Here is a 25,000-nt window from a genome sequence, read left to right as displayed (position 1 = left end):
CTCTCCTCTGGACCATCCACCACTCTCCCAGCGAGCACATAATGTTCTGAGAACCATGTGTTTTTTAGAGCTTGGTGAGAGCGTGGTTGTACTATAGTTATTTTGCATACAACCTTCCCACAATGTTTTGGGAATGGTGCAGGATACCCAGCTAGCACATAACGTTCTGAGAACCTTAGGTGGGAATTTCAGTACTTCAGCATAACATTTCCTACACGTTTCCTCATGGTTCAATTTAAAGTAAGGTTCTCAAATTCTTCAGAGAACTTTAAGAAACAACGTTCTTCTGTGGGAATTGCAGTACTTCTACAGATTTATATATAAAGTCATGTTCTCAGAACATTAAGAATACTTTCCTTAAAAAACACAAGAAATCATTAGTAAAGTTCAAACAATGTTCTGAGAATGTTATTTAAGAACATATACAGTACATTCCATTCTCAGCTTTAACATAACTCTCTTTATTCTATCTCGTTAAAAGGGAAACCATTTTTCAATTGCATATTTATCATCTCCAGCACCACCCCAACATCAACATATAGTTTGTGAAAATGCTACGTTTCTATGTTTTGTAGTAAAAAAGGTAGCGGGAGACAAGTGTTTCCAATGACATCATTGGTGTGCACTGTGTGATTCATACCAATTTTGAGTAGGCATCGCCTACTAATTGCCGACTAGTTGGTTGATTATGTCATTGGAAACACTTACCTTTCTATATATTTTTTTTACTACAAAACATAGAAACGTGCCATTTTCACATATGTTGATGTCGGGGTGGTGCTGGCGATAAATAAGAAGTTGAAACGTTGTGACATTCTCTTTTAAATGTATTCAGGTGTGTTGGCCGTGCCCTCTAATGTGTTGGCCGTGCCCTCCCACGAAACTTGTTTCCTTTGAAATGGGGTCTGTTTGAATAGACTGAAAAGGTTTGTATTAGTAAAAAAAACAAGGCTAGCTCCATCCTGGTGGCGTGGTGGACTAATTCCATGGGTCGAGAACAAAAGATCATAAGTTTGAATCTCACTGACGCCATGACACAATAAAAAAGACGTGTGTTTGTATGATTAATGCCCAAGCAAATACATGTCCATGTGTCCTATCTTTGCTTGGAGTTGAAAAGAGTTAACCCAGACTAAGATAGCAGTGTTATTAAAAGTCTTATTGAAACATTTTCTCCAAAGGTTATTTAATTACCATCAATTCACCTAGAATTTGCGTTCTCAGAATGTTAATAAAACCTCCCAGGAAAACTTTCAGGGAACCATAATAAAACATTCTCAAGAACCTAAAAATGATTGTTTCTAGAACAGGTGGAAATACATTTTTAAAAAGTTCTGTTTCACCGGGGTCAGGAAACGTATGACTTCGTTCCCAGAACGTCCAAGGAACCAAATGTGCTCGCTGGGCTAACACTCCACCTCCCTCCTTTCCCCTCCATTCCTTTCTCTTCCTCTTCCTCTGTTTTTCACTTCTCAGTTAGCTCAGATCACTGATTAGATTCCAAACATGATCAGTAATTAAACAGTAATTACACAGTTACAACAGTAACAAAAAAAAACACATGTTATTGGTCGCGTACCCATATTTTGCAGCTGTTATCGCAGGTGCAGCGAAATGCTTATGTTTTTAGCTCCAACAGTGCAGTAACACCTAACAATACAAAACAATGCACATAACGGTGTATACAGCAGTAGGTATATAGGGTATCTCAGTGACCTTGTGGTTAGAGTGTCTGCCTGGAGATTGGAAAGTTGGGAGTTCAAACCCCCCAGCCTAGTCATACCCAATGTGTCTCTGCTTGGCACTCAGAATTAAGGAGATAGACTATGATCTCCCTGTGATAGACTAGCGTCCTATCTAGGGGGTGTACTTATATATCACGCTGCCTAATGCTATAGGAACAGTCAATATGCTCCTGAGCCTTTCTGACTTGCACAAACCAAGGCCACTTACTTTAATACCCCACTACTCCGGAACTGTCTGTTTCCACTCAGTCTAGACCCATTCTGACATCTATTACCTACTTTAATACCCCCACTACTCCTGAACTGTCTGTTTCCACTCAGACTAGACCCATTCTGATGTCTATTACTCCGTCAGTTGTTGTTGTAGTTGTATTGCTGGCATGTTTCCCTTTCGGTGTTGGGGCCCCACCCCCGAATGAAAGCGTGCCCTTCGTTGTTATTACAGAGACATCAGAATGAACCTTTTCATGATTGGTTTGATCCAAATAAACAACATTAGTCAGAAAGCAAAGGCTGGATGTAATCTTAATAAGGCTCAACTGGTCCTCTGTGTTTCCTCTTCATCAGTTTAGTCAGGATTGCTTGTTTTTAGACCAGAGTGGAGACTTCTCCAACAGTTCATGCTAAGAGTTGATAGAGAGAGGGACAGAGAGAGGAGAGGAGGAGAGGGAGAGAAAGAAAGGCAGAGAGAGAGAGAGAGACAGATGGAGTGAATGATGGAAGAGGAGAAAGAACGAGAGGGAGGGAGAGAGAGAAAGAGAAAAAAGAGAAAGAAGAGAGGGAGAGATCGCCTATCTCTGAAAAAGAACATTTCAGGACAGTCAGGAAAACAATAAAGGGGCAGTCTGAGCTTTGAGAGGATATCACAAGCCCAGACAGCTTTAACCCCATTCTGATTCAAACCCCTTCTGATTCTTATCTGGGATGTGGGGCCATTAAACTCAAGCCTTCCTTTTTATATCACACTTTCTATTTCCTTTCCTTTTTTCAACGTACCAATATGTCCCTGTAAAACTCTGAATCACTTTCCAGCCTAATGCAAAACACAGCCATAACCCAGAAGTCAACTCAGTGTGTGCTAGTCTGTTTGTCAAAAAGGCTCTTACCACAAGCTCTATTGGCAATAACCTTAATGAGCTCTTTCTGTAAGATATGTATATCTTTAACTATATCCCCGATCTAAAATACCAAAGTACAAACATTTGTCTGTTTTAATTGCTGTACAAACCAGAAAATGTTGTAACAAAACGTTGAATGCATTATACCAGTACTAATAATTGTTTTCTCTTTTCTTTTTTCTGTTTGTTTGTTTGTTTGTGTATTGCAGGAGCTCCAGTAAGTACCATCCAGGATGTATCACACACGCGCACACACACACACACACACACACACACACACACACACACACACACACACACACACACACACACACACACACCCAGTGCCAGTAGATGGACCAAACGGAGGAGTGTGTGTGTGTGTGTGTGTGTGTGTGTGTGTGTGTGTGTGTGTGTGTGTGTGTGTGTGTGTGTGTGTGTGTGTGTGTGTGTGTGTGTGTGTGTGTGTGTGTGTTTTGAGTATTCCGTGGAGAGCGTTAGAGAGCAGGCCAGGGTAGTGACTGGTAAATGTTCCGGGTGTAGAAGACTGCTGCTGCCGCTTCCCGTCCCGGGTCCTGTTCCTTGGAAGAGAGAGAGCTGGGATATCACACAGCTGCCACTGACTCACTGGGTCTGCGTCCCAAATGGCACTCGATTCCCTATATAGGTCATTAGTTTTGACCACAGCTCTGATAGGGTGCCTTTTAGGATGCAGGCTGGCGTACTGTCTCTCTGAGAGGGCAGATATAAGAGGGATAGAATCCTGTTTATATAGTCAGTAGTTTATATGAGACCCTTATAGGGGATTGCTGTGCGCTATAGTTCATTGAACCACGCTCGTATCTTGTCTCCAGACGGTGTGTTTGCATGTGTTACAGTAAGGTGTTTTGATGGTGAATGTTGTTTTGTTGGTCGTCTGCTCTAACAATTGTTATGGTGTGTGCTTTACTCTCTCTAACCTCACCAGGGCAAGACTGGGAGAGATGGATACCCGGTAAATTTAATTGACTTTTTTTAGATTCTCTTAGCCTATTTTGGGCTACTATCACCTCCATCAAAAGTTATTCTGTCCCCTCTCTGTTTTGGGTGATCCTTTGCTTCTCCCCACCCCTATCCTCTCCTTATTCCTTGCCTTTTTTACTTACTTCTAACGTCAATGAGTGTGTTCTCAACAATGATTAATATAATTCCTGCTCTGTGCGTCAACTGAAAATGTCTGTAGACACACACACAGCCCAGTGTGATTAGCGTGGGCTAATTGGTTTATCACCCCAGGTCTGTTCCCAGCCCCACGTCTTGTAATGATGACATCATGGCTGCTGCCTGCTAACAGCAGACAGATCAGAGCCATAGCAGCAGTGTTGCATTAGAAGACTTTTCAGTGTGACGCTCAAATGACTCACTGGTTCAGTTTGATAGATTATTTCATCAAGTGTCATCGGCCAGTCTTTGAGGGTCTGGAGTTAAATAGTTCATCTACTTCCACACAATTCCTTGTAACCTCAGACCAATAGGTATATTCAATTTCTGTTCAATAGATAACCTAGTGCGGTCGAGTGCGGAGTTGTCACGCTCTCATCTCTCTGTTAAACTGTGATCTGGTGGCCTCTAGTGGTCATATGGGAAACTCCAACTCTCTGTTCCACTCAGTATGGGCATGATTCCCTGTCTCTGGTGTCTGCGGTCTGATTGGTGATGGTTGGTGTTTTAGTCGCAATGAGAATCAACATAGATTACCTCTGCGTACAAATTCGTTTGTGAGTCTGCTTGTCTGTGTGTTTTATGCTAATATGGTTACTTTTTGCCTCCTCTCCCCCTTAGTGTCAGGGGAACATGCCTCGTCCCATCTAGGGTGATAGTTGGTTGATGATCTTGAGAGCTCCAGCTCCTGTCCTTATAGGATACTATTTTTGTTAAACAGCAGAGTAATTATGAGGATGAGGGACCTCTGGGCTAAAGTAGGTGTTCCGGGCTCGGTGTCTATGGCGTTCGGATCCCTGCTCTGGTCTCAGAAGAAGACGGCAACAACTCAGACAGGTTTGGCCCTCGCATACCACCTTCTCCTTGCAGGCTTAAGCTCATTCAAGTCCTGTTCCGCCACGGAGCCCGAACTGAAGTCTATGTCGGATGACATGGAGGCCCAGTGGGTGCCTAACCTCCTGGAACCCCCAGCACACACACAGATCAACTGCATGGTTACAGACTTGGAAGGAGGTCCACGGCCCTCCTCAACAGTGGTGTACAGCTGCCGGGCCAACATACTGACCTGGGGTATGTACCCAGCTCAGCTGACTACGGTGGGCATGCAGCAGCTGTATGAGCTGGGAGAGAGGCTGAGGAAGAGGTCCATCCAGGACACAGACTTCATCGACCCTACCCACAGAGGTCTATGTGTGTTCCACTAACATTGTGAGGACAAGTGTCAAGTGTCTGGTAGCTGTGGAGATGATCTGTCACATCTACAGACCCAGAACCTGCAGTTGTGTGTGGGTCCCCTCTTCCACACCCTGATGGGCAACATAAAAGACACACTACAGGGCACAACCTCAGAGCTCAACAGGAAGCTGTTCCTCTGCCCACGACACCACTCAGATCCGCTGCAATGGCCACCGAACGCTGCTGATATCACCCTGGAGCTGCATCAACACAGGCACACCAAAGACGCCTTCGTCAAAGTGTCCCTACATTGGCAAGGACCAGTTGATTCTAGGCTGTAGAGGAGTCTACTGCCCCTGGCATGAATACAAACCGGCAGTCTTTCTCTAAGTACTCACTGACATCTGAACTCCATGAGTTGCTCTGCAACCGCACAGAGGGCGTGGCCGAACTCTGAGGCTTCCACGACACCTGCTCACCTTTGACCCCCAGCGCTGACCCCTGCACTCACTGTCACCAGCCACCGTGTTTACATCCCACCAGAGACATTCACTCTCCAGCCCTTGCCGAGCTTTAGCCAGTGTATTAGAGTATACAGTACGTTAGGATACCTCACTGTTTAAACCAGGAGTGGGCAAACCTTTTGGCCCGAGGTTCATATCAGGATTTCGATTTGTTTTTTCAAAATCTATTTGCCCGATAGAAAATAGGTCCATTATAATCTTTACATAATTCCTGTCTAGTTTTAGACATTCGTGTGACCTGTGTTTTTGTTAACCAAAATAATCATTCCTCCCACATTTATTTGATTATTATTGGTCTCGCGGGCCGAGTATGCTCACCCCTGGTCTAAATGCACAAAGGTAAAGGTAGCTTCACTGTCAACGTGTATAACTGGCTTTGAAACCACACCCAGGGCAATGGGAATCCTGTGTGCTACTGCTCCTACTGGTTACTGTTTAAGATAGTCCCGTGTGTCTCAGTTGGCAGCCCATGGTGCTTGCAACCCCAGGGTTGTGGGTTTGATTCTCATGGGGGACCAGTATGAAAATGCATGCGCTCACTACTGTAAATGGCTCTGGATTAGAGTGTCTGCTATATGACTGAAATGTTACGCATGGTAACAGTGATTATTGGGAATGTTCTATCATTATTATTGGGAATGTTGGGATATCCAGCCCGTATGGGGTTCCCAGATTCCCAGGGCTGCCTGGCTGCTCTCTGCTCTGCCTGGTACCGGGAAGCCTTCCTGACGGGAAATGCCTGCTACTAATTAGTCACAGGTGGGGGCAAAAATGTGTGTGTGCACATGAGAGAGTGTGTCTCTTTGTGTCTGTCCATTTTTGCACAAGCATGTGTGCGTCGGGGTACGTGTGGTTTCATTTGTTTGGGTGTAGGTCATGTCAGTGTCTGTACCGTAGCACGCTTAGTGAATATTACAGTACGCCAACGAACTCCAATCATAACATCATTCATTATGAGTGTCTGTTCTTCCAATTGGTTCACCCTTCTAACCCCAACCTGACCACCCTTCCCCTGCTTTACAGTAACGTATTCATGGTTCACTTTAGATCTAGAAACTCGCTAGTCCAATGCAGTTAGGTCTCTGAGACACTCCTGTGAGAACTCTGGTCGAGTGTGAGATTCAGTAGAATACACAGTGGATGAATCATGTGGTTCATTAGCTCAGACGGCAGGCTGGTCCATGGTCTAATGATCATGCTTCCCATAATGTTATTGGAGGTCTAGCTGGAGTCCACATGAGACATGAGCTGGTCTCTCTCTCTCTCTCTCTCCGTCTGTCTCCGTCTGTCTCCATCTGTCTGGCTGTCCCTGTCTTTCTCAATGTATCTGTATTTGTCTCTGTATCTCTCTATCCCTGTCTCTCCCTCTGGCAACCTGTTCTCTGATTGCCCTCAAGTGTGTGTGTGTGTGTGTGTGTGTGTGTGTGTGTGTGTGTGTGTGTGTGTGTGTGTGTGTGTGTGTGTGTGTGTGTGTGTGTGTGTGTGTGTGTGTGTGTGTGTGTGTGCGTGTGCGCGTGCGCGTGTGTGTGTGTGTACTCGAATGCCTGCACGTTTGTCTGCGTAAACTCTGTCCAACCTCCGTCTGTCCATAATCTCCATAATATTTTCTCATCAACACAAATGGCAATGTCTGATCAGGACCAGGATGCATTGTGCCTAGGGTTGCAGAGGGAGGGTATATTACTAGAAACCTTTGAAGTTTACCAGCAAACTGGGGTGGCAGGTGCATTGGGCCAATACCCGAAAAGTTGCTAGATCGAGTAAAAGGTACAAATCTGTCGTTCTGCCCCTGAACAAGCTCGTTAACCCACTGTTCCCTGGTAGGCCGTCATTGTAAATAACAATTTGATCTTAACTGACTTGCCTAGTCAAATGAAGGTCAAATAAATCTCTGGCCTTCTGTGTGGCCTTGTCACATTTAAATGAGATGAGCAATAAGATGATTTTAAAATAAAGAAAATTAGGACAAAGCTGTGAAACATTATCCTAAACTTAAACAATCAACTTAGTGAATACCATATGAGGGTTTCAGCATGAAATCTCCTTTATTTATCTTATCACTTATTTCATTTGTCAATATGTCTTTGTTGTAAATGTTTTGGTGCCAAACTGATGTCAGTTTAGAAAAAAGTCAATAGTTGGAAGAGTTGCAGAGTTAATTTAAAATAATGCCGTTGTTCAGTATATATTTTTTTCATTGGGCTATTTTCTCTTGAACCACATGGTCTATTCCCTAGAAACTCATATACGAAGATTGCGCTAACTTTGGTAAATTACCGGTAGCTTTGCAACCCTAGTTGTGCTAGCTTAATGTTATTTTCCCATGAAATAGTGCCATCTCTTTTTCCTATACCTTGCTCTCACTCACTGGTTTTACATCTGCTTGGATGAGCTGAACAAGAACCTGACACCCTCTGCACACAGGGGGACAAACACCTACCTGAAGGTGACAGCATTCCCTTCCCCATATGCCCCCCAACCCCCACCCCCCATTCACTGACTGAGGTTGAGACCCAGAGTCAGCAAAATCACACTCTACTTGAACAGAGTTGTGCTCAATGAGGAATCAAAGCCAAAGGAATTTAATAATATTAAGAAATGCTATTGATGGAAGGAAAGTAGTGTGGAAATCTATGGTATCCCAAATTAAATGATTAAATATACAGACTACAAATTCCAATTGGCTATACTTAAACTCTTTAACATCATCCTCAGCTCTGGCATATTCCCCAATATTTGGAACCCAGGACTGATCATCCCAATCCACAAAAGTAGAGACAAATTTGACCCCAATTACTACTGTGGGATATGCGTCAACAGCAAAATTTGGAAAATCCACTACATTATCATTAACAGCAGACTCATACATTTCCTCAGCAAAAACAGTGTACTGAGCAAATGTCACATTGGCTTTTTACCAATTTACAGTACAACAGACCATGTATTCACCCTGCACACTCTAATTGACAAACAAACAAAGGCAACGTCTTCTCATGCTTTTGACTCCATTTGGAATGAGGGCCCGCTATACAAATTGATAGAAAGGGGTGTTGGTGGAAACGCATATGACATTATACAATCCATGTACACAAACAACAAGTGTGCGGTTAAAATTGATTTAAAAAACAAACACATTTCTTTCCACAGGGCCGGGGGTAAGACAGGGATGCAGCTTAAGCCCCACCCTCTTCAACATACACAGTACCAGTGAAAAGTTTGGACACACCTACTCATACAACGGTATTTCTTTATTTTTCCTATTTTCGACATTGTCGAATAATAGTGAAGACATCAGAACTATGAAATAACACTTATGGAACCACCCTTTGCCTTGATGACAGCTTTGCGCACTACTGGCATTATCTCAACCAGCTTCACCTGTAATGCTTTTCCAACAGTCTTGAAGGAGTTCCCACATATGCTGAGCACTTGTTAGCTGCTTCTCCTTCTCTCTGCGGTCCAACTCATCCCAAACCATTTCAGTTTGATTGAGGTCTGGTGATTGTGGAGGCCAGGTCATCTGATGCAGGACTCCATCACTACCTGTTACACGGCCTGGAGGTGTGTTGGGTCATTGTCCTGTAGAAAAATAAATGATAGTCCCACTAAGCATTAACCAGATGGCGTATCGCTGCAGAATGCTGTGGTAGCCATGCTGGTTAAGCGTGCCTTCAATTCTAAATAAATCACAGACAGTGTCACCAGCAAAGCACCCCCAAACCATCACACCTCCTCCTCCATGCTTCACGGTGGGAACCACACATGCGACAATCATCCGTTCACTTACTCTCCGTCTCACAAAGACATGGCGGTTGGAACCAAAAATCTCAAATTTGGACTCAAAGGACAGATTTCCTCCAGTCTAATGTCCATTGCTCATGTTTCTTGGCCCAAGCAACTCTCTTCTTCTTATTGGTGTCATGTAGTAGTGGTTTCTTTGCAGCAATTCAACCATGAAGACCTGATTCACAGTCTCCTCTGAGCAGTTGAATGTTGAGATGTGTCTGATACTAGAAACTCTGTGAAGCATTTATTTGGGCTGTCATTTCTGAGGCTGGTAACAATAATGAACTTTTCCTCTGCAGCAGAGGTAACTCTGGGTCTTCCTTTTCCTGTGGCGGTCCACATGAGAGCCAGTTTCATCATAGCGCTTGATGGTTTTTGCAACTGCACTTGAAGAAACTTTCAAAGTTCTTGTCATTTTCCGGATTGACTGACGTTCATGTCTTAAAGTGATGATGAACTGTCGTTTGTCTTTGCCTACTTGAGCTATTCTTGTCAAAATATGAACTTGGTATATTACCAAATAGGGCTATCTTCTGTATACCACCCCTACACTGTCACATCACAACTGATTGGCTCAAACGCATTAAGAAGGAAAGAAATTCCACAAATTAACTTTTAACAAGGCACACCTGTTAATTTATATTCATTCCAGGTAACTACCTCATGAAGCTGGTTGAGAAATGCCAAGAGTGTGCAAAGCTATCATCAAGGCTACTTTGAAGAATCTCAAATCTCAAATATATTTTGATTTGTGTAGCACTTTTTTTGGTTGCTACATGATTCCATATGTGTTATTTAATAGTTTTGATGTCTTCACTATTATTCTACAATGTAGAAAATAGTAAAAATAAAGAAAAACCCTGAAATGGGTAGGGGTGTCCAAACCTTTGACTTGTACTGCATATCAACGAATTAGCGAGGGCACTCGAACAGTCTGCAGCACCCAGCCTCACCCTACTAGAATCTGGAGTCAAATGTCTACTGTGTGCTGATGATCCGGTGCTTATGTCCCCAACCAAGGAGGACCTACAGCAGCACCTAGATCTTCTGCACACATTCTGTCAGACCTGGGGCCTGACAGTAAATCTTAGTAAGACTAAAATAATGGTGTTCCAAAAAAGGTCCAGATTCCAGGACCAAAAACACAAATTCCATCTAGACACTGTTGCCCTAGAGCACACACAAAAACTATACATACCTCAGTCTAAACATCAGCGCCACAGGCAACTTCCACAAAGCTGTGAACAGTCTGGAGAGACAAGGCATGAAGGGCCTTCTATGCCATCAAAAGGAACGTCAAATTCAATATACCAATTAGGGATCTGCCCCAAAAAACTTGAATCAGTTATAGAACCCATTGCCCTTTATGGTTGTGAGGTCTGAGGTCCGCTCACCAACCAATAATTCACAAAATGGGACAAAGGCCAAATTGACACTGCAACTGAGACTCTGCAAAAAATATCCTCGGTGTACGATGTAAAAAAAATAATAATGCATGCAGAGCAGAATTAGGCCGATACCCGGGAATTATCTAAATATAGAAAATAGCTGTTAAATTCTAACACCACCTAAAAGGAAGCAATTCCCAAACCTTCAATAACAAAGCCATTACCTACAGAGAAATGAACCTGGAGAAGAGCCTGAGGCTCTGTTCACAAACACAAACAGACCCAGGACAGCAACACAATTAGACCCAACCAAATCATGAAGGGGAAAAAAGATAATTACTTGACACATTGGAAAGAATTTACAAAAAAAACAGAGCAAACTAGAATGCTATTTGTCCCTGAACAGAGAGTACACAGTGGCAGAACACCTGACCACTGTGATTGACCAAAAATTAAGGAAATCTTTGACTATGTACAGACTCAGTGAGCATGGCCTTGCTATTGAGAAAGGCCGATGAAGTCAGACATGGCTCTCAAGAGAATACAGGCAATGTGCACACTGCCCATAAAATGAGGTGGAAACTGAGCTGCACGTCTTAATCTCCTGCTAAATGTATGACCATATTAGAGACACATATTTCCCTCAGATTACACTGACCACAGAGCTGGGATTTACTGAAGAGTGGCCAGAAATAAAGCCATTGCTTAAAGAAAAAAATAAGCATACACGTTTGGTGTCCAAACATATTGAAGACTGTACTCTGGTCAGATGAGACTAAAATGGAGCTTTTTGTCCATCAAGGAAAAAGTTATGTCTGGCGCAAACCCAACACCTCTCGTCATCCCAAGAGCGCCATTCCTGACGATGATTTTCATCGTCAGGAACTGATAAACTGGTCAGAATTGAAGGAATGGTGGATGGTGCTAAATACAGGGAAAATCTTGTGGGAAACCTGTTTCAGTCTTCCAGAGATTTGAGACTGGGACAGAGGTTCATCTTCCAGCAGGACAATGACCCCTAAGCATACCGCTAAAGCAACCCTTGAGTGGTTTAAGGGGAAACATTTAAATGTCTTGGAATGGCTTAGTCAAAGCCCAGACCTCAATCCAATTGAGAATCTGTGGCATGACTTAAATTGCTCTACACCAGCAGAACCCATCCAATTTGAAGGAGCTGGAGCAGTTTTGCCTTGCAGAATGGGCAGAAGTCCCAGAGGCTCGATGTGCCAGGCTTATAGAGACATACACTGTATCTTCAAAGTGGTAGGCATTTTGTGTAAATCAAATGATACAAACCCCCCCAAAAATTATATTTTAATTGCAGGTTGTAAGGCAACAAAATAGGAAAAATGCCAAGGGGGTGAATACTTTCGCAAGCCACTGTATATAGACATAATATGACATTTTAAATGTCTTTATTCTTTTGGAACTTTTGTGAGTGTAATGTTTACTCTTCATTTTATATTGTTTATTTCACGTTTGTTTATTGTCTATTATACTTGCTTTGGCAATGTAAACATCTGTTCCCATGCCAATAAAGCCCTTTAAATGTAAAATTGAATTGAGAGAGTGAAGAGAGAAAGAGAAACAGAGAGAAGGAAGAGAGCGAGAGAAGGAGGGAGAGAGAGAGACACAAGGCTAATATGCGTTCAGCTCATTAATTCATTTGGGTGCTGGGCTGGCTAGAAGAATCAGCAGTATGGTAAACAGAGTTAATGACAAAGTCCATATGACATACGTGTGTGTGTGTGTGTGTGCGCGTGTGTGTGTGTGTGTGTGTGTGTGTGTGTGTGTGTGTGTGTGTGTGTGTGTGTGTGTGTGTGTGTGTGTGTGTGTGTGTGTGTGTGTGTGTGTGCGTTTTATAGCCCCTGTCACTTCTTTCTGTCATAAATCATAGTCTGTGAGTTAGAGTTTCAACACAGAGTCACTCCACTGTCAAACAATCAAAATCTGCATGACTGAGAACAACATGGACGAGTAAACACAGATACACACACATGGTCTCTCCCTCTCACCCACAAACACACACGTGCATACACACACACACACACACACACACACACACACACACGCTCTCTTTTACTGCAATACACACACATGCATACACTTACATGCCCACACACTCATTCATATTCCCAGACAACATTATTTATTCTTGTGTCACTTCTCAGACTGATGGACAAGGTTTGTCAGACAGCTCATACACTCAAGCAATCTTATAGTTCTTCTTCCGAGGCCACTGCACAGATCAAAAGGATCAGTCTTCCAGCATGTCAGTGATTTTCTCTCCTAAGTGCAGCTCTGGTATGCTTTATAGTGTTCTTCAGTTCGGGATATGCCAGCTATCGAAGAAATGCTCCTTTCAATTTTTGGAAATAAGAGAATGATTGTCATGTATCCCTAATTCCGCCTGCGTATCCCTTGCGTATATGGTTCAATAAAAGGTTTTCCCCACGGCAAAGAGAGAGAGAGATAGACAGAGAGAGGGAAGAGGGGAGACGTAGAGGGTGGATGGCTGGATTTGTGCATTGGATCCAGATGTGACTGGTCCTCGTTTTCTTTTTTTGGATCACTCTCTCCTTCTCTCTGATCCCTTTCTTTAGATCTCCAAACTCTTTCTTTTCAACCCCTCTCCCTCTCACCTGACCTCACCTTGCATTGTGATGGACATGCCTTGTCTCCTTCTGTGACAAGTATACATGAGGGAGAGAAAGAGAGAGAGGGAAAGAGGGAGAAAGAGAGAGAGAGAAAAACCACCTCTCACAACTCATTAGTGCATAGTCTCCCTCCCCTGTCTCTCTGGTGTCCCAATATCAATTAAGCTCAATCACGCTAATTATGAATGTGTTACCATGTGTTGTCTGTCTGCTCCATGCAGACGTGTAGCTTTCCTTCATGTTTACACCCAGGCCTCAGCTCTCACAGCTCTGAACCCTAACAGGATAATTAGGCCTTGCAACAACAGGGAGCGTATTAAACACATAGTTCATACCTCTTCTATACTATGCTGAAACCAGGAGGGGCGTTGCTCCACACACACACACACACACACACACACACACACACACACACACACACACACACACACACACACACACACCCAAACCCCCTGCAGCCAAAGTCATTTTCCAGAAATGTGTTTAAAAGCCATCTAATCGGGAGGAATGCTTATGTAGGCAGAGTCACAGCTCCCCGAATCCTCCCTGATTAGTATCTGCTGTGGGACAAGGGGCAAGATGGCCAAGGACACTATGGATACAAACAGACAAAAACCCACAGACCAAAATACATTATTCCATATTCCCTTCTCCCCATTTGAGGTTTTAGTGGTAATTTGAGGCCTATTTTTCGCTCTCCCTCTCACTTCTCTTTGTCTCTCTCTCACTTCTGTCACTCTCTCTCTCTCCCTCTCTCCCTTCTGTCAACTTCTCTCTCCCTTCTCTCCCTTCTGTCACTTTCTCTCTCTCTCCCTCTCTCCCTCTCAATCTCTTCTCTCTCCCTCTCTCCCTCTCAATTTCTTCTCTCTCCCTTCTCTCCCTTCTGTCCCCTTCTCTCTCTCTCCCTCTCTCCCTCTCAATCTCTTCTCTCTCCCTTCTCTCCCTTCTGTCTCGCTCTCTCTTTCTTTCTCTCTCTCTCCCTCTCTCCCTCTCTCCCTCTCAATCTCTTTTCTCTCCCTTCTGTCTCGCTCTCTCTTTCTCTCTCTCTCCCTCTCTCCCTCTCAATCTTTTCTCTCTCCCTTCTCTCCCTTCTGTCACTTTCTCTCTCTCTCCCTCTCTCCCTCTCAATCTCTTCTCTCTCCCTCTCTCCCTCTCAATTTCTTCTCTCTCCCTTCTCTCCCTTCTGTCACCTTCTCTCTCTCTCCCTCTCTCTCTCTCAATCTCTTCTCTCTCCCTTCTCTCCCTTCTGTCTCGCTCTCTCTTTCTCTCTCTCTCCCTCTCTCCCTCTCAATCTCTTCTCTCTCCCTTCTCTCCCTTCTGTCTCGCTCTCTCTTTCTCTCTCTCTCCCTCTCTCCCTCTCAATCTCTTCTCTCTCCCTTCTCTCCGTTCTGTCACTTTCTCTCTCTCTCCCTCTCTCCCTCTCAATCTCTTCTCTCTTCCTTCTCTCCCTTCTGTCTCTCTCTCTCTTTCTCTCCGTCTCTCTCTCGCTCTTTTGCTCTTTCTCTCTCTCTCTCTCTCTGTCTGTCTCTCTCTCTCTCTCAGTCTCTGTTGCTCATTCCCTCTGTGGTATGAGATTAAGAGATCTTGGCAGTGTTGTGCTGCCTTTTTGTTCAGTCTTATTTTTATTTGCATTCCAGCTTTTTATTTTTCCGCCTCGCCGTCTGTTGTGTTGGTTTTACCTCGTGAGATGGGGGTAGAAATGGTCCACCAGTTTTCCAAAAGTGGTCCAGCCTCATACAGTGAAAACTACTGTACACACACACACACACACAACCACAGGCTCTGCCCCACCTTATCCTGACATTACAGTCCTCCACTGGCCCTCTTCTAAAAGAGATATATCTGAAGTTAGTGATGTCCCCATTCAGGATGGAAGTGGACCTTTATAAACATGGCATCCTCTTATAAATCACATAGACTTTTTAATCTTTTTGTTACATTAGATATTATCCGCTGTTTCGTAGTTGTTCTCATATTCCAGTTTGGATGTCAGTAGCACAAATTCAGAAGGTTAATATACTGTGTAACTGTCAACAAAGATTACAGGTTTAATTGTTTGAAGTAGACATTCACAGACACAGAGACACACACACAGACGTAGACATACTCACATAAGATCACACAGAGATGTAGAACACACAGATGTAGACCGACTCACAATACGGTCACACAGAGAACAAACACACACAAATGTCTTGTTCACAGGCTGTTGTGTGGCTTGTTGGGGATCGTAAATCAGTCGTCCTTTGGTCTGATTCAGTCTTCCTGCCAACTGTGACCTCACTGTGCGCACCTCATCTACCCATTCTGACGAGTCTCAGGGGGACCAGGGCTGCTTAAACGTTCCCAGACGTATCACCCACACACACATACACACACAGATAGACAGACAGACGCATACACATACACGCACACACAGGGAGGTGAGTTTCACAGGGTGATGAAGACACTATCTGCCCTGCACGTCCATGTTATGTACCACAGTGGTAATTATTGAAGGAAATTAGGGTTTGTAGAGCATTCAGCCCTGCATTACTACTACTACTACTACTACTACTACTACACAAACACACACACACACACACACACACACACACACACACACACACACACACACACACACACACACACACACCCTTACACTTCTGACACACAGCTCCAGTCCTAGTGGGGCATGCAACCCTTCTTGCATGCTTGAAATCATTGACCTCTGAGACCATTTACCTGGTTTCACAATTATAAGCCAGTAACTATAAGATTCTATCTGCATTTTCTTTGGTCAAAATAGAGTTATTGACACAGCCTTATTCTGTTCAATAATATATATCTATATATGACTCTAAATACCCACATTCATCATGTTAAGATCAACGGAATACAATATAAAAATTGCTGCCACCATTCAAACCAATGAGGGAGCAGAACTTTAAAGCCAATTATCTCAGAATCATCTTCTTGCAGATAGAACAGCCCAAAGCTACACAGAGACACCCGAAGTCAAACTTAAATGAATAATTGTTTATTATCACCTAGCTGGAGAGGTTCCAACCAACTCAATGCACTATTGTACACATGTCGATCAGGAGCTCTCACGAGGTAGTCCCGTTAGTTCTCTTATATACTGCAGACAAGTCATATTTGCATGATTTAGCTTATTCATTAGCTAATTCATCATTAACGTTTGCTTCATTCATGTGACCGACCAATACCGGGTCATGTATTTGACAGACCAATACCTCACGAGGCTTCTTTTCTAAGCTGAGACCTTGAAACTGAGATATCTTTCTTTCTCAAAACAAGGGTCTATCATATTTCTATTAAAGTAAGGGAAATCAACACATAAAACCAGACACTTCATATTTTCAAACCCTTCATTCTGGGTTATACAATTGAATTAGTATGGTAATACTATCATCATAGTAAAGGTTATACTTCTATTAACGGAAGTGAATTTAATCAAAAATACACACACATACACAGCATGTTAAATAACAAAATTAGAAAAACTAAGAAAAAAATACACGCTGCAGCCCATTTGACAATTTGGGATCCCCAACTTCCAAACAGGGATTCCAACCAAGTTGCAGGCGTCCCCTCTGGTTGTGGGAATTATTCTTAGCAACAGTGGCAATGTGTTCGGTGAGATCAGTCATATTAGAAGAGTGATCTGGGACAAAAGTAAAACATTCATGGCCAATGATTGCCAAAAGATAGTCTGTTTTGCAGAGCCACGTCTCTAGAGATCTCCCAAATTTGTTCCAGGGCACATGCATATTGGGGCAAGGTTAGCCCAAGCTACAATCTAGTGGCTCTCCTCACAATGTAGGGGCATAGCTCTGTCTCTAGAAGCCTTGTCTTTCTAAATCAGAATTAGGAGAATGTACTTGTGTGCAACCAAAACTCTGACAATAGAAACTTCAGAAAATATAATTTGTGTACAGCATCCGTTCTAACCCGTAAAAAATAAAAAGACTCCACACAATATTATTATTATTATTCAGTATTATTCACTAACACGTATTCATTAACAGGTGGGTTGTGTGTGGGTGCTGGCCTGTGCGTAGTAAAAATCGTAGGGTAAAAACAAACAAAATGGCCAGGCCTTACTTAATTTGCGAGCTCTCTTAACAGCTGGATCCGGATAACTTTAACTGCTGTCCCAAGGCACTTGCCATAGGAAGCCTTTCAAAGGGAGAGATACAGAGTTATTGATAAGCATGTAAAAAAAACTTTGCTTATATATAGAATTATACATCAGACACATTAGATGATACAGTGTCCCATCAAGCTGAATTGGCACCTTCTAAAGTAAACAATCCCAGAGCCCCTCTCTTACATTTACATTACATTTAAGTCATTTGGCAGACGCTCTTATCCAGAGCGACTTACAAATTGGTGAATTCACCTTATGACATCCAGTGGAACAGCCACTTTACAATAGTGCATCTAAATCATTTAAGGGGGGGGGTGAGAAGGACTACTTTATCCTATCCTAGGTATTCCTTAAAGAGGTGGGGTTTCAGGTGTCTCCGGAAGGTGGTGATTGACTCCGCTGTCCTGGCGTCGTGAGGGAGTTTGTTCCACCATTGGGGGGCCAGAGCAGCGAACAGTTTTGACTGGGCTGAGCGGGAACTGTACTTCCTCAGTGGTAGGGAGGCGAGCAGGCCAGAGGTGGATGAACGCAGTGCCCTTGTTTGGGTGTAGGGCCTGATCAGAGCCTGGAGGTACTGCGGTGCCGTTCCCCTCACAGCTCCGTGGGCAAGCACCATGGTCTTGTAGCGGATGCGAGCTTCAACTGGAAGCCAGTGGAGAGAGCGGAGGAGCGGGGTGACGTGAGAGAACTTGGGAAGGTTGAACACCAGACGGGCTGCGGCGTTCTGGATGAGTTGTAGGGGTTTAATGGCACAGGCAGGGAGCCCAGCCAACAGCGAGTTGCAGTAATCCAGGCGGGAGATGACAAGTGCCTGGATTAGGACCTGCGCCGCTTCCTGTGTGAGGCAGGGTCGTACTCTGCGGATGTTGTAGAGCATGAACCTGCAGGAACGGGCCACCGCCTTGATGTTAGTTGAGAACGACAGGGTGTTGTCCAGGATCACGCCAAGGTTCTTAGCGCTCTGGGAGGAGGACACAATGGAGTTGTCAACCGTGATGGCGAGATCATGGAACGGGCAGTCCTTCCCCGAGAGGAAGAGCAGCTCCGTCTTGCCGAGGTTCAGCTTGAGGTGGTGATCCGTCATCCACACTGATATGTCTGCCAGACATGCAGAGATGAGATTCGCCACCTGGTCATCAGAAGGGGGAAAGGAGAAGATTAATTGTGTGTCGTCTGCATAGCAATGATAGGAGAGACCATGTGAGGTTATGACAGAGCCAAGTGACTTGGTGTATAGCGAGAACAGGAGAGGGCCTAGAACAGAGCCCTGGGGGACACCAGTGGTGAGAGCGCGTGGTGAGGAGACAGATTCTCGCCACGCCACCTGGTAGGAGCGACCTGTCAGGTAGGACGCAATCCAAGCGTGGGCCGCGCCGGAGATGCCCAACTCGGAGAGGGTGGAGAGGAGGATCTGATGGTTCACAGTATCGAAGGCAGCCGATAGGTCTAGAAGGATGAGAGCAGAGGAGAGAGAGTTAGCTTTAGCAGTGCGGAGCGCCTCCGTGATACAGAGAAGAGCAGTCTCAGTTGAATGACTAGTCTTGAAACCTGACTGATTTGGATCAAGAAGGTCATTCTGAGAGAGATAGCGGGAGAGCTGGCCAAGGACGGCACGTTCAAGAGTTTTGGAGAGAAAAGAAAGAAGGGATACTGGTCTGTAGTTGTTGACATCGGAGGGATCGAGTGTAGGTTTTTCAGAAGGGTGCAACTCTCGCTCTCTTGAAGACGGAAGGGACGTAGCCAGCGGTCAGGGATGAGTTGATGAGCGAGGTGAGGTAAGGGAGAAGGTCTCCGGAAATGGTCTGGAGAAGAGAGGAGGGAATAGGGTCAAGCGGGCAGGTTGTTGGGCGGCCGGCCGTCACAAGAAGCGAGATTTCATCTGGAGAGAGAGGGGAGAAAGAGGTCAGAGCACAGGGTAGGGCAGTGTGAGCAGAACCAGCGGTGTCGTTTGACTTAGCAAACGAGGATCGGATGTCGTCGACCTTCTTTTCAAAATGGTTGACGAAGTCATCTGCAGAGAGGGAGGAGGGGGGGGAGGAGGATTCAGGAGGGAGGAGAAGGTGGCAAAGAGCTTCCTAGGGTTAGAGGCAGATGCTTGGAATTTAGAGTGGTAGAAAGTGGCTTTAGCAGCAGAGACAGAAGAGGAAAATGTAGAGAAGAGGGAGTGAAAGGATGCCAGGTCCGCAGGGAGGCGAGTTTTCCTCCATTTCCGCTCGGCTGCCCGGAGCCCTCTTGTAATCGTTGTCAGTTTGACCTGTTGCATTGAAATACAACTCTGTACAAACTGTCCTTGGGACATAAACTAGTCAAAATATGAAACCTGTTGTTTATACCTCTACTGACTCCCCATCCCGCATGCGGGAGCATAATCATCGCCTGACACTAATTAGCATAACTCAACGGACATAAATATCCCTAGAAAATATTCCTTTTCATGAAAATCACAAATTAAATATACTGAGACACAGCTTAGCGTTTTGTTAATCACCCTGTCATCTCAGATTTTCAAAATATGCTTTACAGCCAAAGCTAGACAAGCATTTGTGTAAGTTTATCGATAGCCTAGCATAGGATTATGCCTTGCTAGCAGCAGGCAACCTTGTCACAAATCAGAAAAGCAATCAAATTAAATTGTTTACCTTTGATGAACTTCGGATGTTTTCACTCACGAGACTCCCAGGTAGATAGCCAAAGTAAATTTTTTCACAAAATATTATTTTTGTAGGCAAAAAGCTCCGTTTGTTCTTCAAGTTTGGCTGAGAAATCGCCTGGAAATTGCAGTCACGAAAACGGCGAAAAATATTCAAAATTAGCTCCATAATATCGACAGAAACATGGCAAACGTTGTTTATAATCAATCCTCAAGGTGTTTTTCAAATATCTATTCGATAATATATCCGTCGGGACAATTAGTTTTTCAGTAGGACCAATTGGAGTAATAGCTACCTCTGTATTTTTTTTCCAATAGGAACACCTCAATCACTGCTGCTAATACACCCGGATCACTCTCAAACAATGTTCTTCTTTTCCCCATTACAAGGTTTAAAACAAAACAAACATGATAACTTTCTCCATATTCGAAGGCATTCTTTTCATTTTAGTACCTTCGAAAAGTTACTATATATTTTTATTACCAATCTCTGTTGAATATTCATTTTCTGCTTCAATATTTATTAAATGTCTATTATTTTAAGATTCATCTGTAATGCTTTGGAGAGATCAATATGTATTAACTGGGTTGGCACTGTCTATCGGTCCCCTGTAGATGGCGTGCTCTGTCCATAAGTCTGGCACCTGAGACAGCACAGACAGTTTCCATTTTGCCTACTCACAAATTGGTTTAGAATGTCATCATTTGGGATATCAACAAAAACTCCATCGGGAGTAAAATAAATTGTAATAATAAATTATTATTATTATTATTATTTTCCATTGTTCCTTCATCTTTATCCCTAGTAACCCATTATACATTTGTGTTGCATCACGAATTCCTCCTCTACACCAGTGTTCTTTTCATACAGGGGTTTACATATACACTTGTGTTTTATTTAACAGCATATTCGGGGAAAATATTCTCTACTTTCAAATCTCCGTACAGAATTGCTCAAAATCGTATAAATCGTTAGTCATTCATTGCCACATCGCAGCAACGATCACAACGCAGTAGCCCGGGGGTGCATATTGTCAAGGAAATCTCAGTGCCCGGGGGCATCAATGAACATTGTTACAGCCCTTACCCATCTCAACTGTTGCCCTCTCTCGAGAAAATCTCAGTGTCCGGGGGTGTCAATGAACTTCATTGTTCAGCCCTTACCCATCTCAGCTGTTACTTTTCAATGTCTTCTCCTGTCAGTGCTCACTATGTGTAGATCGATGGGCGGTGGTGTACAGAACCCCTAGATAACGTTATACAGTGCCTTCGGTGTGTATTCAGACCCCTTGACTTTTTCCACATTTTGTTACATTACAGCCTTATTTTAAAATGGATTAAATATACTTTTATTCTCAGAAATCTACACACAATACCACATAATGACAAAGCAAAAACAGATTTAAAACATTATTGCGCTAAAAATAAAAAAAATATTAAAAATAACTTCTTTACATAAGTATCCAAACCCTTTGCTATGAGACTCGAAATTCTTAACCTTGTCACACGTACCAACAAATGGATGTGATCATTCTACAGTGGTCCCTGCAGCGTACACTCAAACCGGTGTGATTAGATCGCTTATTTATAACGTCCAGTTTTGATTGACTCAACAATCAGCATTTGAGCTGGCCACACTGTTTTTTCACAGAAACATTTTGCACAAACACAGTCCTTACACAGTCCTTACACAGACCAAACCAGAAACTGTAGGCTACATTTGTCCTAGCGCTAACTGAGGTAAGATTGACGTAACACAAGCGGTCATATTTGTATATTTCTCGGCTGACAGAAACTACAATATAAATTAGCTAATAACAATTACTATTTATAATTCATTACATCACGGATGAGCTCACCATTGATCTAAATAATTAGGTAAAACACTTTCTAGAAATATGGGTAGTTTGTGCATGCCGCCATGTTTGTTTTTTTTCGCATCAGCCGAAGATAATAAGAGGAGACAATATGAGTTTGGTCTGTATATAGTATGCATGTTGAAGGGGGTGTGTTGTCTATGATCATTCACTTCCCTTCATTCACTTCCGGACATTTACCTGAAAGATGAGTGAACCATTCCTTCACCTCATTATAACATCTTTGGTCTGACAGATGTTTACGTGACACCCAGAATGCATTTAATAATGTCAACAAACATGTTGCCACACATAGCTGGCAAATAGCTTAGCATTAGCTCATTATAATCAGTATAACCTTCAAAAAGTATTTTATATACATCATAGGTGTCGATCATAATCTATGCAATAATCGGAATGTATTATTTGTCACCAGTACTTGAAAACATGTGAATAAAACTGTAAATGCATTATGCTCCATACAAACATACATACATACATAATTATAAACATACTGTATGTGCCTACAGTAGAAACGACAACACGACATACAGAAAATAAAGAACTTACTTTGATAGGAATGTACACATCTCCAAAGTTATTGTTTGTAAGGAAAACAATAAGGAAGGCAATGAGAGTGCCAGGCACAACATTTTCCAATTAGTGCAAGACTGCGCAAATGTCTGCATACTTGATCTGCGCAAACATTGTTGAAGTGTATGGGCTCTCCACGCACTTCAGGGAGAAGTTTGTCCGGCTCAGTAAAGCCTTAAACATAAATTGTCCTCAGCGCTGAAATGGGCTACTTCTTTGTGAATTAATGAGGAGGTGGAACACACCTCAATTCAAACTGTTGTTAGAAAATACAACTTGTTAGAAAATAATTTAAACTTATGAAACATAGCAGCGCGTGTTAACTGTCCTGTTGTGTAATAATCACATTTTGGAACAGTGAGCGCATTCTGACATCAGGCGCATAAAACTACTCATGCTGGGGCGATATTTGGAACTCACGTATGAAAAGGTTAAATGGGAGAAGTTTGGAACCACCAAGACTCATCTCAGAGCTGGCCTCCCAGACAAACTGAGCAATCGGGGGAGAAGGGCCTTGGTCGTGGAGTTGACCAAGAACCCGATGGTCACTCTGAAAGAGCAACATAGTTCCTCTGTGGAGATGGGAGAATCTTCCAGAAGGATCACCATCTCTGCAGCACTGTACCAATCAGGCCTTTATGGTGGAGTGGCCAGATGGAAGCCACTCCTCAGTAAAAGGCAAATGACAGCCCGCTTGGAGTTTGCCAAAAGGCACCTAAATGGACTCTCAGACCATGAAAAACAAGTTTCTCTTGTCTGATGAAACCAAATGGAACTCTTTGGCCTGAATGCCAAGCGTCACGTCTGGAGGAAACCTGGCAGCATCCCTATGGTGGTGGCAGCATCATGCTGTGGGGATGTTTTTTAGTGGCAGGGACTGGGAGACTAGTCAGGATTGCTGTAAAGATGAAAGGAGCAAAGTAGAGCTGCGTGGTGAAACTCTGCTCCAGAGCGCTCAGGACCTCAGACTGGGGCGAAGGTTCACCTTCCAACAGAACAATGACCCAAGGCACACAGGCAAGACAATGCAGGGGTGGCTTCGGGACAAGTCTCTAAATGCCAGTGAATGGCCCAGACAGAGCCCAGACTTGAACCCGATCGAACATCTCTGGAGAGACCTGAAAATAGCTGTGCAGCAACGCTCCCCATCCAACCTGACAAAGCTAGAGAGGATCTACAGAGAAGAATGGGAGAAACTCCCCGAATACAGGTGTGCCAAGCTTGTCGCGGCATACCCAAGAAGACTCAAGGCTGTAATCACCGTCAAAGGTGCTTCAACAAAGGACTGAGTAAAGGGTCTGAATACTTATGTAAATGTCATATTTTAGGTTTTATTTTTAATAAATTAGCAAACATTTAAAAAAAACTGTTTTTCCTGCGTCATTATGGGGTATTGTGTGTAGATTGATGAGGGGGAAATACTATTTAATTAATTTTAGAATAAGACTGTAATGTAGCAAAATGTGGAAAAAGTCAAATGGTCTAAATACTTTCCGAAAAACTCAGCTGACACATAACTGGTTGGGGTATCCATTCTTTCACACACTCAGTAATCCTCTTTGACACTGGAGCTAGTCCCCTGACAGATCTCAGTCACTCAGTAATTAAAAGCTGCATTTCTATCTTATTATCCAAATTTCAATCAGCTTACTATCCATATTTCAATCTTAATAGTAATAATTTAAATCCATGTATTATCCAAATTTAAATCAATGTCATATCTTACAATCACACAACTTTCACATCCACATTAAGTTAGTACTATTCCCAAACACACTCGGTATTCTCCCCTATTACCCCAGGTGCATCTTCTACGATTCACTTGTCATTACTTGCTATGCACCATCTGTATCTTCAATGGTTCTCTTGCCGCTACTTCCTATACATATACAGTGGGGCAAAAAAGTATTTAGTCAACCACCAATTGTGCAAGTTCTCCCACTTAAAAAGATGAGAGAGGCCTGTAATTTTCATCATAGGTACACTTCAACTATGACAGACAAAATGAGAAAAAAAATCCAGAAAATCACATTGTAGGATTTTTAATGAATTTATTTGCAAATTATGGAGGAAAATAAGTATTTGGTCACCTACAAACAAGCAAGATTTCTGGCTCTCACAGACCTGTAACTTCTTCTTTAAGAGGCTCCTCTGTCCTCCACTTGTTACCTGTA

The 25,000-nt window shown here is 43.2% G+C and overlaps 2 protein-coding genes and 1 pseudogene across 2 annotated transcripts in view; all 3 read left to right on the top strand.

The window, feature by feature from the left end:
• Positions 1 to 5,716, top strand: part of LOC135527222 (collagen alpha-1(XXV) chain-like) — a 160,512-nt gene extending 154,796 nt beyond the window's left edge. Inside the window, exons 5-6 of the mRNA XM_064955829.1 lie at positions 3,073 to 3,080; positions 5,656 to 5,716. Of these exons, the coding sequence (XP_064811901.1) occupies positions 3,073 to 3,080; positions 5,656 to 5,716 (69 nt within the window). The remainder of the gene's footprint in view (positions 1 to 3,072; positions 3,081 to 5,655) is intronic.
• Positions 3,816 to 25,000, top strand: part of LOC135526214 (collagen alpha-1(XXIII) chain-like) — a 62,610-nt gene continuing 41,425 nt past the window's right edge. Inside the window, exon 1 of the mRNA XM_064954382.1 lies at positions 3,816 to 3,836. The gene's annotated coding sequence lies outside the window, so the exon portion shown is untranslated. The remainder of the gene's footprint in view (positions 3,837 to 25,000) is intronic.
• On the top strand, positions 4,780 to 5,353 carry LOC135526834 (lysophosphatidic acid phosphatase type 6-like; annotated as a pseudogene).

This window comes from Oncorhynchus masou, chromosome 32, assembly GCF_036934945.1.
Source record: "Oncorhynchus masou masou isolate Uvic2021 chromosome 32, UVic_Omas_1.1, whole genome shotgun sequence".
Taxonomy (NCBI): Eukaryota; Metazoa; Chordata; class Actinopteri; order Salmoniformes; family Salmonidae; genus Oncorhynchus; species Oncorhynchus masou.
This window is presented reverse-complemented; position numbering and strand designations above follow the sequence as displayed.